This window comes from Vombatus ursinus, unplaced genomic scaffold, assembly GCF_900497805.2.
Source record: "Vombatus ursinus unplaced genomic scaffold, bare-nosed wombat genome assembly UNPS02014861.1, whole genome shotgun sequence".
Classification (NCBI taxonomy): domain Eukaryota; kingdom Metazoa; phylum Chordata; class Mammalia; order Diprotodontia; family Vombatidae; genus Vombatus; species Vombatus ursinus.
In genome coordinates, this window is record NW_020954639.1 from 16,346,650 (window position 1) to 16,360,106 (window position 13,457).

Here is a 13,457-nt window from a genome sequence, read left to right on the forward strand (position 1 = left end):
GAATACTATCCCAGGGCTCACTTTCTCACTAGATGGAGCTCTATAATAGATCTACAGCGTCATGGTAGCAGCACCTAAACAAAACTGTAATATGAAACAAACTGCACATTTTTCGAACAACTTAATCCTTAGTTTCACAGGAAGAAAAATTCCTCTTTCCATGGAATCCCACAGATTTAGAGACTTATCTATAATAGGACTTTTAAAAAGAAAGACTTATATGAGGCATATCTAAGTTATATTTGGACCTAGAATTATAGCATCTTTAGAGAGGCTAAGGGCATATGTTTGTGTTTTCTTCTTTTACCCTTGTGGGTATACCCTTTATTTCTGTCTAATTTATTTTACAAGTGCACTAAAATATACGGGTGTAAGCCTATACATGTATATCATGATCACACATCAATAGCAGCTCTTTATTTGGATGCCTATAATCTGTAGCACCTGGTCCTTTATACGGAGCATGTAAAGAGATACAATCCCTTCTCTGCAGGGCTATTAGATGGTAGCAAGCCATATAAATAACAAGATAAATAGTATCACAAAGTAACACATGCTCATCGCAAATGAGTAACACGGTCAATAGGTGGTACGGTAGTTCAATGGCGGGTATAAGCATGGAGGGCTAGCATGGGGAAAGGTTCCATGGAGCACATGGGATGTTAGCTGATCCTTGAAACAAGGTAAGCGTTTAGATAAGAGGAAGAAGGTATTCTAGATGGGTGGAATGGAGTAAGGAAAAACAGGCCAGAATATCCCTGGCGTATTCGAGGAACAGAAGGTAGACCAGTTTGGATGGAAGGGAATATCAGGGAGGCTCTGGGATGTGGTGGGAAGGACACTGGACAGGACTTGGAATGTGGAATCAGCAGACCTGACTTCAAGTCACAGATCTCCATGTTACCAGCTGTATGATCTTGGGCAAGTTATATCTGCCCAACAAGTCAAGTTTCTTCATTGGTACAATGGGGTTAATAATATACAACTTACTTGGCAGTGTTGTTGTGAGGAGCAAGTGAGATCATGCACGTAAAGCATTTTGCAGATCTTGAAACACAACATTAGCATCAATTATAGCCATATTGGAGACTGATGGGAGATGAGGCTGATGGGCAACATTGTGAAGGAGCTTCAATCTAGGTTGGAATTTGTACTTGATATCGGGCATAGGCAATGGGAGCCTCAGGCCAAAGCCCTTTAAGCATTGTTTTAAGCAAATGAATTGTTTAACAATGGGAATGAAATGAAAGGAAGAGGTTTTAAAATCCAGACAGTCTTCATATTCTAAAGGAGGAAACAACACACTCAGCTGCAAGTCGGATGGAAAAGTCTTGTGGTCCTTAGGGTGCAGTACCAAATCAGGTGTAAATGCTTCTTTAATGCCATTTCCACTGATAAAGATGATATCAGTTTCTGATGTTGAATCACTTGACAAGGCTAAGAACTTTGGGAATCAGAACTTTCCTTTCTGGGTCTTTAGGAGCAGTGGCTAGGGCACTAGCAGGAGCAGTTGCCACGATGCATCTACACAGGGGTTCTTCCCCAGGATGGTGGCTGAGGGCACAGGGCTGGAAGCAATGCTTCTCCCAAGGCCCTTGGACTCTGGGTCCTAGGCTATCTCCATCAGGGTCTGAGGGGGGAAATGGTAATTAAGGTGGTGGTGGTTTGATTTTTCTGGGCCATGCTATCTCCTCCCTTTCCCTCAGAGTGCCTTGATACTCCAACGGGGCTACCTTGGCGGAGAGAGGTAGCAGTTGACTGACCCCTCCTCCACAGGAGCTGCCTTCCTAAATGGTGACTGTGAGAGCTGGGCTGGAAGTAGAACCCTTGTTTAGGGTGGTGGGGTCTTGTGAGAGCGAAGGTTGCCATTCTCATGGCTCTTGTACCTACCTGTCTGATGGTAGTGGCACTTGGTGCTGGTGGTAATGAGAAAAGTGGGCCTGCCCTCTATAGTGATTTCTCCCATCAATAACAGCTGTGAGGGCTGGACTGAAAATAGATCTGGTGTTTTGTAAGGCTGCTCTTTGGCTTTTAGGCTCAGGATTCTGGGCTGTCTTCATCGGGGTCTGAAGAGAGATGGTGGTCAAGGTGATGGTGTGTTTTGACTCACTTGGCCCAAATTGCCTCCTGTCTGCCTGTCTCAGGTTTCCTTGCTGCTTCAGCTGAGCTGGTCTGCCTGCCCTGTATGTGGCAGTTAGTTACAAAACATAAATAATGTATGCTTATAGACTAATTGTCTAAATGTTTCACTTGGGATTAATTTTACCACTTTTTTCCTGTGGCATTTTATGGCATTACCAGTCATAACTTTTAGATCTTTGCTCTAATATTGACAAGGTGAAAGATAATTTTAAATCAGTCAATCAAAAACATTTTTAAGTGCTTGCTCTGTGTCAGATAATGTAATAAGCAATGATATAATATGCAGAGATGATATAATAATGCAAAAAAAGGAAAAAACAGTCTGTACTCCCAAGGAGCAAAGATCCTAATGCGGGGGGACAACATGTAAATATCTTAATATGTGTAAGATACATATGCAAGTATCTGAAGATAATATGAAAGGGTCCTGGGAAGACCAGGAAAAGCCTCCTTTGAGCTGAGCCTTGAAGAAAGGGAAATAAGAGGCTATGACAATGAGGGAAATTATTCCAGGCATGGGAAATAGCCAGTGTGAAGGCCAGGAGATTGGAGGTGGTGTCATGTTCCAAGAACCACAAGTTGGCCAAGGTGGCTGGATGATAGTGTGTGTGGAGGGGAGTGAGGTATTAAAAAGGATAGAAAAAGATAAGAAGGGATGGGAAGGGGTCAAGTGGTGAAGAACTTTAAAGACCAAACGCAAGAGTTTGTATTTGATCTTGAAAGCAATAGCCAATCACAACAGCTCATTGACAGGAGCTCACAGGGGGTGACATGGACAGATCCATGCTTTAGAAAAGTCACCCTGGCAGCTGATTGGAGGGTGGACTGAAGTGGGAGAAGACGAGTAAGGAGACCTATCAGAAAGCCACTGTAGTAGTCTATGCTAGAGACGATGAGAGCCTGAACTAATGTCTTGCATATGTAGATGTAGATGAGAAATGCTGTGAAGGTAGAAATAATACAATTTGGCAATAGATTGGATATGTGGGATTAATGAGAATGAGGAGTGGGGGATGGTACAAGGTTGTAGGCCTGGGTATTCTGAAAATGGTGGTTCCCCTGACAATGATAGGAAAGTTCTGAAGAGGCAAAGGTTTGGGAGGAGATAGTGAACTCTGGTTTGAATCTGTTGAGTTTGCCTTTGGGATGTGTAGTTTGAGACATCCGTGAAGCATTTGGAGATGCATTACTGTAGCTCAGCAGAGACAGTAGTGCTGCATGTGCAGGTCTGGGAATCATCTGCCTAGAAATGACCATGGAAGCATGGGAGCTAATGAGATCAGCAAGAGAGACAGTATAAAACCAAAAAGGTCCAGGACACAGCTTTGGAGGACACCCACAGTTAGAAGGTGAGATGGACAAAGAGCCAGCAAAGGTGACTGAGAAGTGTTTGGACAGACAGAAGGAGAACCAGGAGAGAGTGATGTCACAGAAATCTAGAGAGGAAGGAATACTCCAAAGTAGGTGATCTACAATGTCACATGCTTCAGAGAGATCAAAAAGGATCAGGATTCAGAAAAAGGCATTTGATTTGGCCATTTAAAAGTCATAGGTCATTTTGGAGCGAGCAGTTTCGGCTGAATGATGCGGTGAGAAGCCATGTTACAGAGGTTGTAGAAGAGATAGAGAAGAAAGGAACACCAAATGCACATGGCTTCTTCAAGGAGTTTCACTGAAGAAGTGGGGAGAGATACAGGGGGATAGCCAGAGAAAAGTGAGAAAAAATGGGTTTGGTTCTATTTTTTTTAATTTTAAGGATGGAGACTTGAATATGTTTATGGGCAGCAGGGAAACTTCTAATAGACAGGGAAAGATATGAGTAGGTGATACTAGAATCACTGGGTTCTAAGATGACTAGAGAATTTGGGACAGGCTGGGATCAAGGACACGAGCAGTAGGGTTGGCGTTGGTGAGCAGTTAGGCCACCTCATCATCTGAGACCAGACTGAAGGAATAGGAGTGAAGGGGGAACGCTTAGCTAATCGTCTCAGTTTTGGGGGGTGAAGTGTGAGGGAAGATCTTCAGCTGAAAGAGTAGAGGAAGGGTGCTCATTTGGAGGAAAGAGGAGAGGATTTGGAATAGCCACTGTGGAAAACTGAATCAAGAAGGAATCGAATTTTTTCTTTGTTGCAGTGAGGACCCAGTTGGGATTGGATAATATAAATTTGTAATGGTCCCAGTCAGCAACAATTTCATGATTTCCTCCAGCTGCTCTGGGAGCAAAAGAAGTAGATTAAATTGTAATTATGACCTAAAAAATAATTTCTTTTGAGTGTGTTTTTCATATACAGAAATTTAGGCTGTACAATGCCTAAATCCCATCTGCACTAAATGGTAATAGAGGGAGGCTGAAAATGTTACTGTACCTTCCTAAAATGTAAATCCAAGAAATTACTTGGAAATTAGGAAATATGGTTCATTTTTGGCTATCTTCTGCATTTTTCAGGTGAGAGAATATTTCAGAGAGAATGTACTCCCTTAGAGTGGAAAGAAACCACACACACACACACACACACACACACACACACACACACATACATCCTCTGAATGCTCCACAATATGCCATTATGTCTCTCTTGAAAATGAATTATAGGCTTACAGCTACTAGCAATGTAATGTGAGCACTGACAAAGGAGTTTTGTTACATCTGCCTTAAAATTTCAATTTGGGAGTGTAATGATGCCCATCCTAAGTACAAATGGTAGAGTCACCACAGCAATATAGCCACTAGCTTTGTAGGCTCCTAAAAAAACCTTGAATTATTCTCCCTTTGGGGGGTATATACTCCCTCAAATACATGGTTCCCATGCCTCATGGAGGTCTGCTCATATGTGGTATCTGTCTCTACAGCAACCTATGTCACTCACTTTGAAATGTTTTTAAAAAAAAGGCAATGCCCTTATATAGTAAATGTGTGTGTGTGTGTGTGTGTGTGTGTGTGTGTGTGTGTGTGATTTATTTGGGAAAGCCCTCCAACAATTCAGATTAATTCCTATCTATCCTATGCAACTCTTGTCCACGTCTTCCCAAGTTTGTCACAGGTGATCCACCCAATGTGCTGGAGGAACTCTTTGCCTTCTCTTGACCCTAACCCTGCTCTCCCTAAGGGTACCAGTGGAGCATTCTGGCCATGTGACCAGCCCATCTTCTCTTTTTGTCATACAGTCATTTGATCACATCCTTTACTCCTGTTCTTAGAACAGGATTACATATTGCGGCCTTCCCACATCCAACGTTCATCTTTCCATTGCCATCTTTGCAAAGCCCATTTTTCCTTCTTCAGAGGCAGTGATGTTCCAGGGCTTGCTACTATACATCAACATATGAAAGAAGTTTGGGGTCAGTAAAAAGGCTTTGCATTCTCCTAGAAGCAACCCTGCATGCCTTCCTCCTTCTTTTCAACTCTGGACTCAGTTCCTTGTTCATATATGTTGTCTGTCCCAGATATAGCAAGGATTCTTAACTTTTTTTGTTTCATGGGCCCCTTTGAAAATCTGGTGAAGTATTTATGCTCCTCATAAAAATGTTTCAAAATAACAAAATAGGATAACAAGGAAAACCAATCATATTGAAATGCGGTTATCAAAATAGTAAAAATTAAAAGTTCATAGACCCCAAGTTAAGAGCTACTTGCATTCAGATGCATACTGAAATCTGAGCAATGGGCATTTTTCATCTATTTAGTCTTTCTTTTGTAAATGGACAGGTCAAACTCCTTAGAGGGATTGCAGATTTCTTTCAGGAAAATCTGAAATATTAGCATTTGATGCAGTCAAACAATGGCATCAGCAAATGGCAACATATTAAGGACCTCACCACCCACAGGGAAGCCTTTTTTAACCTGTACTCTGTTCTAGATCTCCTCCATCATAGGGGCAAATACTTTTGCTGAGCATATATTTCCATTTTTCTCCTTCCCTAATTTTTATTATCAGATTTGATCTGTCTACTTTTCCTGTCTCTGTTCTTTTTAAAATAGCAAATACAGGTAAGGAAAAAGAAAAATGCTTCCATCTGAGATAGGAAAAAAAAACAAACACTTATATGGAAGAGAGATTGAGAAAGTGTTTTGTTTCGTTTTGTTTTTTTTTAATGGCAATATTTAAACTTAGGGTGAAGGGTCTGATTTAATAATATGGAAGATCAGAGAAGAATCTTTTTTTATAGTTTCATTTTATCCCTAGCTTATGCCTTTGATATCAAGTTAAATTCACCAAATTTTTATTAAGGCCCTATTATGTTCATTGTCTTAGGTCAGGGGTGGGGAATCTGTAGTCTGGAGGCCACATGTGGCCCTCTTGGTCCTCAAGTGCAACCCTTTGACTGAATCCAAACTTCACATAATAAAACAATTTGTTCTGTAAAGTTTGGATTTAGTCAAATGGGTGGCCACACTTGAGGACCTAGAGGTTCACATGTGGCCTCAAGGCCACAGATTCCCCACCCCTGTTTAGGTTCTGGGGGTACAAAGATGAAATGACATAATCTCTGCCCTCAGGGAGTTTACAGTCTTTGTAGTGAAGATATGTACACAAATAGCTCTAACTGCAAACTAGAATATAAGTATTTACATAAGAATAGTACAAAAAGAATGGTATAAGAAATTGAAAGAGGGAAAGATCACTTATATTGTGGGTATCAGGTCAGGCTTCATGGAAAAGATGGTACCTGAACTAAATCTTGAAGAAAGGGAAAGATTTCAATGGCTGAGAATTTTCCAGGGAAAGAAATAGATTGATGAGGCATGAGTGAAAAGATTTACAATGGCGAGTTTGTAAGAGAGAGTAGTAAGAGATTGGGAAGTGATAAGTAGCCAAGTTCAGTTAGAACATGAGTATGAGAAGGTGGATGACTGGAAAGGTAGATTGAAGCCAAATTATGGAAGGCCTTGACTGCCAGGATAATGAACGTGCATTTCAATTTATATCGGGTAGAGAGTGAGGAACTACTGGGCTCTGTTTCTGTTTTTGCCTTTTGTTTGTTGTTCATGCTATTTTTAAGTAAGGAAGTGATACAATCAGATCTGTGTCGAAGGAAATTTACTCTATGAATAGTGTCAGGGATGAAATGAATACCAGAGAAGCAACTATTGCCATAATCTCAGAAAAGGTGAGGAAGGCTTGAAATAGGGTAGCAGCAGATAGTGTGAATGAAGAGAGGAGAGAGAGATGTGAAAGTTACTTAAGGGGTCACATTTACAAGAATTGATAACTACGTACATGGAGGGTGAAGGAAAGAAAAGAGTCAAAGATGTCCTGACGTTGACTTCTGCATGCCAGGGAGGATGGTGGTATCAGAAATAAAAAGAGGAGATAGGAAAGAGAGATTTTTGTTGAGGATACTTTTGAATTTGAAATATTCACTGAATATCCAAGTGTAGGCAGACATCTGGAAAGGAGGAATTGTAGTTCAGGGAAATGATGGAGGCTTGAAATATAGACGGAAATTATCACTGAAGCTATGGTGCTACACGGGATATACAAGAGAGCACAGTGTAGGGGAAGGAGGACAGGGACAGAACTTTGGGTGATGCTCCCATTTGGGAGTGGAAAAAGGAAGAGTATCTAGTAAAGTGTATTGTGGGGAAGCAATGTAGTAGGCAATCATAGGAAATGCTGTGGAGACTTTCTATATTGAAAGTCCATAGGAAGAAATCTTAAAGGCAAATTAATATGACTTCTTCATTATTCAGATGAGGAAATGAAGACCCAGAAAGGTTAAGTGAATTTCCCATGATCACACAGGTAGGTAGAAGAGTTGACATTTGAACCCAGGCCCTCTGACTTTAAATCCATTGCTCTTTCTACTATCTCATGCTGTTCCTCTCCATCCCCAGATTCCTTCACAGACAGCTTGCTGGAATATATATCGTATATTGTTAGATATGGGCTATTTACATTATTCTTCTCACCTTAGACCTCTTTCCATTTTGGTTTTACCTTTCCCTCATACCCTCATTGATTTAATTTAATAAACTCCATTATCTGAGGAATTACCAGTACTATTCCTCTTTCCTGGACTAACCACAATCCTCTTCCATCTTTTCTATCTTACTATCATATTAATTTAAGACTAGAACTAAATTATTGAAATTTTATGGTATTCCACAATCAGGTTGAAAATCTGTAATTCAAGAACCCATTTGGAAAGCTACTAAATCTGTTGAACCTTTTAATGCTGTCTTAAAATCTTAATAAACTACCACCACATTTTCCAAACAATATTTAAAATTCTATCCTTCTTTATTTCCTTGTGCTTTTATGTAAATAAATACATATATATTGATCTGTGGTGAACTATAAAATGTTTTATGCATTAAAATAAGTTAAGACAGTTTTGGGAAACCATTTTTTAAAATGGGGACTCACTAATGTTCTGTAACACAAAATTATATGTGTGTGTATATATTCACATACATACATATATATACTATATATTTTTTATGTGCATACATACATGGAAAGAAAAACAAATTGTAGCTCCTAAGAGATCCATAGCTTTGAATTTATTATTTTGTGAATGTAAAACATTAATTAGAATATTAAATTAGCATGTCTATTACCTTTGATAATATTTAAATCACTACAAAGTACATAGAAAAGACATTTAAATCTCTTAGTATAGTAAAGAGCCCTGTTCTTTGGGTAAAATATATTATGTTCCAGAAAATTGAATTTTGCTGTTGGTTAGAAAATTCATTCTGTCAGACAGGTGAAAAAACAAATATTTTTTATGAACTAGTAAAATTTTTAAAGAAATGAAGCCAAATTTGGAAATATAGTATTTCCAATTCAGAGATCTATTTGTAGATATTAATTCTAAGTAGTTTGAAATGTTTTTGCTTTGCTTTAAAATAATAACCATAAGTTACATACTAAACTATTGTTCTGAACTTATTACTACTTTGTTTTGTGCTATTTCCAGCTTTAGATGTATGCATTTGATTGGTAGGGTTTTTTTTTTTTTAAGTACAGTTACATTAAAGAGATAGCAAATAAATATTCCCAATGGGAGTTGAACACACATCCAAGGACAGAAATTGGCCCTAATGCGGTATTTTTGTTACTGTTGCCAAGGACTTGATAAAAGCTTACAAAGTGGTTTCTTTTTTGTGTTCTTATCAGTTTCCTTTGTGTTTCATAAATTACAGGGCCTGAAAAAGAACTGGGAAGAGGTACATAAGGAATTCCAGTCCCTTTCTGTATTTATTGACTCCCTACCAAAGAAGATCCGCAAGCAAAGACTAGAAGCAGAGATGAAACAGCTGGAACATGACATTAGTGTAATTGAAAAGCATAAAGTCATCTATATTGCCAATAAGTAACGAAGAAGTGGTAGAATATATTCATTTTAAGTCAGAAAAATACAAGGTGGAAAAATAAAATGAAATGATAACATGCTCTTCATGGAAGAAAAATCGTACTAAGAGAACAAAGCAGTAGACTTAAAATAATTAATACATTCTTAAGTAATGTATAAAGAATAATGTGAATTGTTCACTTTTATGAGATTTTTTTTTGCCAGCGTGAGGATTTCCAAGTATGAACAAATTAAATTTTGATGTTCTTTGTATCAGTTCTAGAGTTTTTCATCGATATTCCTCTATTTTAAGCAAGTTTCATATGTGTGTGTGTGTGATTAGTAATTTCCTCATACTAAGAAAGTCTTAGCTCAGTACCTCAGTACCCTCACATAGATTTCATGCCAAAGTTATTTTAATAGACTTAATATACCTTTGTTAATAGTGTTACCTCTCCCTCTCTGCATACATTCTCCACCCTACAAAGATTATGTAAGGAACACACCTATTTTAAAATTTAAGTGATTTGAGTTAGAACAAAGATATACTGTCTTACCAATTTCCAATTTTAAATTCAAACAATTGTCTATGACCCACTATCCAATGAACATAGTATATGGTATAGTGGAAAGGCACAGAATTAAATAGGCAAAGATTTATTTCCTAAACCTAAGTCTGTGATTGACTAGCCAGGTAGCCTTCAGCAAATCAATTCACCACTCTTGAGTCTCATTTTTTTCATAAAATAAAAATAATAATAATTACCCTACCCATGCCACAGGGTAGTGGTGGTTTTGAGGATAAAATCAGAAAATATATTTTAAATGTCTGTTATATCATTCCTGAGTTGCCTTTGTTATCTATCTGATTCCTTCCTTAGGTAAATATCCTTACTATACCAGACTGAAAATTCTTGTATTTGGGAATGGGGGGAGAGGAAAGAGTGAGAGAAGGGAATGGGTTTCCAAAGACTAGTTATTCAGTAAGTGTGTCATTGAGGAGACTGAAACAAAGGGATGCTTGAGAATCAAGGAAGATACTTAAACAGAGACTTCTTGCTATACTTTGTAAAATAGTGTGTTTTTATGAATTTTATTCTATTATTCACATTATGTATTCACATGGAAATTGAGTGTTAATTTATTAGTCCTTTTCCTGTTCCTTCATTTTCAAGCTATTTACAAATGGAAATTCACTTCCTGTCAGCTGACTAGTGGAGGTTCTTCAGGCATAGTGTGTTCAGAATTAGAAAGAACCTCAGGGCCATCTTGTTCTACCTGTACCTGAAACCAGAATCTTCTCTGGAAGAGTTCTAGTGGCACCTGGAGGAGGGGGAGGTTCTATACCTCTCAAAACAGCCCACTCCACTTTTGAATAACTAATTATAGGGCTTCCTTGTTCCAAAGGTTTTTAATGGATTACATCCCCGGGAAGTAGTATGTTAAAAGAGAAAAGGAAGTGGGGATGCCTATTCTACAGGCCAAAAGGAGAATGAACCCCTTTGGAGGGTTTTAACCATTAAAGTACTGCTTGTTTCAGTTTCAGTTATGATAGTCCATCCTCTTAGACGTAAGCTCGGCCTCATTGCCTTCAGGATTTTTTTGGCTGTCAGTGAAAGAGCCCTGTCTTGTGATTAAGATATCATGTCCAGCTGTTGGAGATCTAGTACACTTTTTTATACCCCCAAATAAAAGCCTTGTGTTTGGTGAAGCAGAGAGAGAATTTCCAACAGCCAATGACCTTATGATAGCTAAAGTTACAAATTGAAAGACATTTATATGGAAAGAAGGTCAAACACATGTTTATCTTTTTTTTTGGCGGGGGGAGGCGAGGCAATTGAGATTAAGTGACTTGCCCAGAGTCACACGATGCTTAGCATAGTGTCTGGCAAGTAACAGGCACTCAATAAATGTTTATTGATTGACTGGCCTCCATAAAGACCAATCATTGCCTTCTGAGAGTGGATTTGATTTTTGTAGGCAGCCAAAAATCACCCCAAGTTAAATCTCAATTCAATAAATATTTACTAACCTACTTCGTGCAAGGCACTGTGCTAAATGTTGGTGACATAAAGATAAAGGCCTAATGATGAAGCCAAGCCAAAATGTCTTTGTTAGGTCAGGTAACAGAGGCAGAGCAAGAACATTCATTTACTTGAATGGGCTGCAGAATGGTTCTGAAAGCAACTTTAAGCGAATCCAAAATGTTTGGAGCAGTGTGTCATTGAAATGTGCATGGCCTTCTCACGTGACCAGTAAGAAAGAAAGAAAAGTGATAGAATGGAAAATTTGAAGTGCAAAGATCTGGGTTAAAATGCTTGCTCTGAATCTTGTTACCTGCATAACCACGGGTAAATGGCTCAACAAATCAGTCTCATTTATCTGCAAAATCAGGGGTTTGGACTTTCTAAGTTCCCATTTAGCTCCAAATCCCATGATTTTACTGAGATTGGCTCTACACTTGTGTGAATTTTAGTTGCCCTGACAGGCTGATATGGGAAGACTTGTCCAGATGTGTAAGTTCTGGTGTGTTTCTTTTTTTAAAAAATCCTATTTCTTCATAGTCACAACTTGTAGATGACCTATGTATCCAAAGATGCTACTAATGGTGGTGTCTGTGTGCACATAGTTTAAAAAAGATTAAATAGCAATTGACTTTCTCATACCAAACATCAAGAAAAACTATATTTCAATTTTCACATTCCATCATAATGCACATATTCTTTTGATGACTACTCTGACAGTACTTTTTATTCATTTAATTTTATTTTTTCAATCAATAAGAATCTTATTTCCCTCCTTTCTTCTCTCTCATTGAAAAGAAAAAAAAAAAGAAAGAAAAAATCCTTGTAACAAACATCCATAGTCAAACAAAACAAATTCCAGCATTGGTCATGTTCAAAAAATGTGTATCTCGTTCTTCACCCTGAGCTCACTACCTCTCTTTCTGGTGGTAGGTAGCATACTTCATCATCAGTCCTGTGGAATCATGCTTGGTCACTTCTTTGATCAGAGTTCTTAAGTCTTTCAAAGATGTTTGTCTTTACAGTGATATTGCTATCCTATAAAATTGTCCTCCTGGCTCTACTCACTTCACACTGTATCAGTTCATACAAATCTTTCCAGTTTTCTGTGAAACCATTTTATCCTTTCTTAAAATACAATAATATTCTATTACATTCATATAATTTGTTCAGCCATTCCCCAATTGATGGGTACTCCCTTAGTTTCCACAAAAAGAGCTGCTATAAATATATTTGTGTACATATAGGGCCTTTTCCTCTTTCTTTGATCTCTTTGGGGGATAGGCCTAGCAGTGATAGTGTTGCATCAAACAGTATGCACAGTATAGTAACTTTAAGAGCATATTTCCAAGTTTCAGAATGCCTATACCAATGCACAGCTCCACCATCAATGTATTAATGTGCCTGTTCTACCACAGCCCCTCCAACATTATCATTTTCCTTCTAGGGCAACACTATCTCAGATGTAAAAGTCCTATAATTTACTCACCTTCCTATTCAAATATCACTGGTCAAAGCCATAACAATTCTGTAGAGTTAGAACTGTAGTCCTGACACAATAGGTCTAAAATCACCCTGCTGTTTGGAGCCAGATTGCTCATGGTAGGATTCTCTTTTACCAAACTAGACAATTTGCCCACAGTTTTCCATTATCTGTACCAATTACCCCTTCTCTATGGTAAATAAAGAAGAGTTAACTTTGTGCAATATGTGATTAGTGCTTCAAAACTTGGATGGATCAGTAATCTAACTAAGGTGGGTTCTCTCTCTCATAATTCAAGTTGCAACCCATTCGTGCCTTCCCATATCGTGTGATTCTTGTCCATATCACCCCATAAATCTGCTAAAAGGAAACCACTTGACAGACCTCTTTCCTCTATATTTTGCATTTCTTGAAGCATGCAGACTGAAAAACATAATTTATCTCTCACCTTCAATACATAACTGGCCCACTGACTATTTTGGTCTTACCATCTCTGATGCTTCTCCGGC

At 38.4% G+C, this 13,457-nt stretch overlaps 1 protein-coding gene across 1 annotated transcript in view; it reads left to right on the forward strand.

The window, feature by feature from the left end:
- ENKUR (enkurin, TRPC channel interacting protein) overlaps positions 1–9,680 on the forward strand; it is a 28,488-nt gene extending 18,808 nt beyond the window's left edge. Inside the window, exon 5 of the mRNA XM_027841630.1 lies at positions 9,293–9,680. Coding sequence (XP_027697431.1) covers positions 9,293–9,466 — 174 coding nt within the window. The 3' untranslated portion in view covers positions 9,467–9,680. The remainder of the gene's footprint in view (positions 1–9,292) is intronic.
- Positions 9,681–13,457: the final 3,777 nt, after the last annotated feature.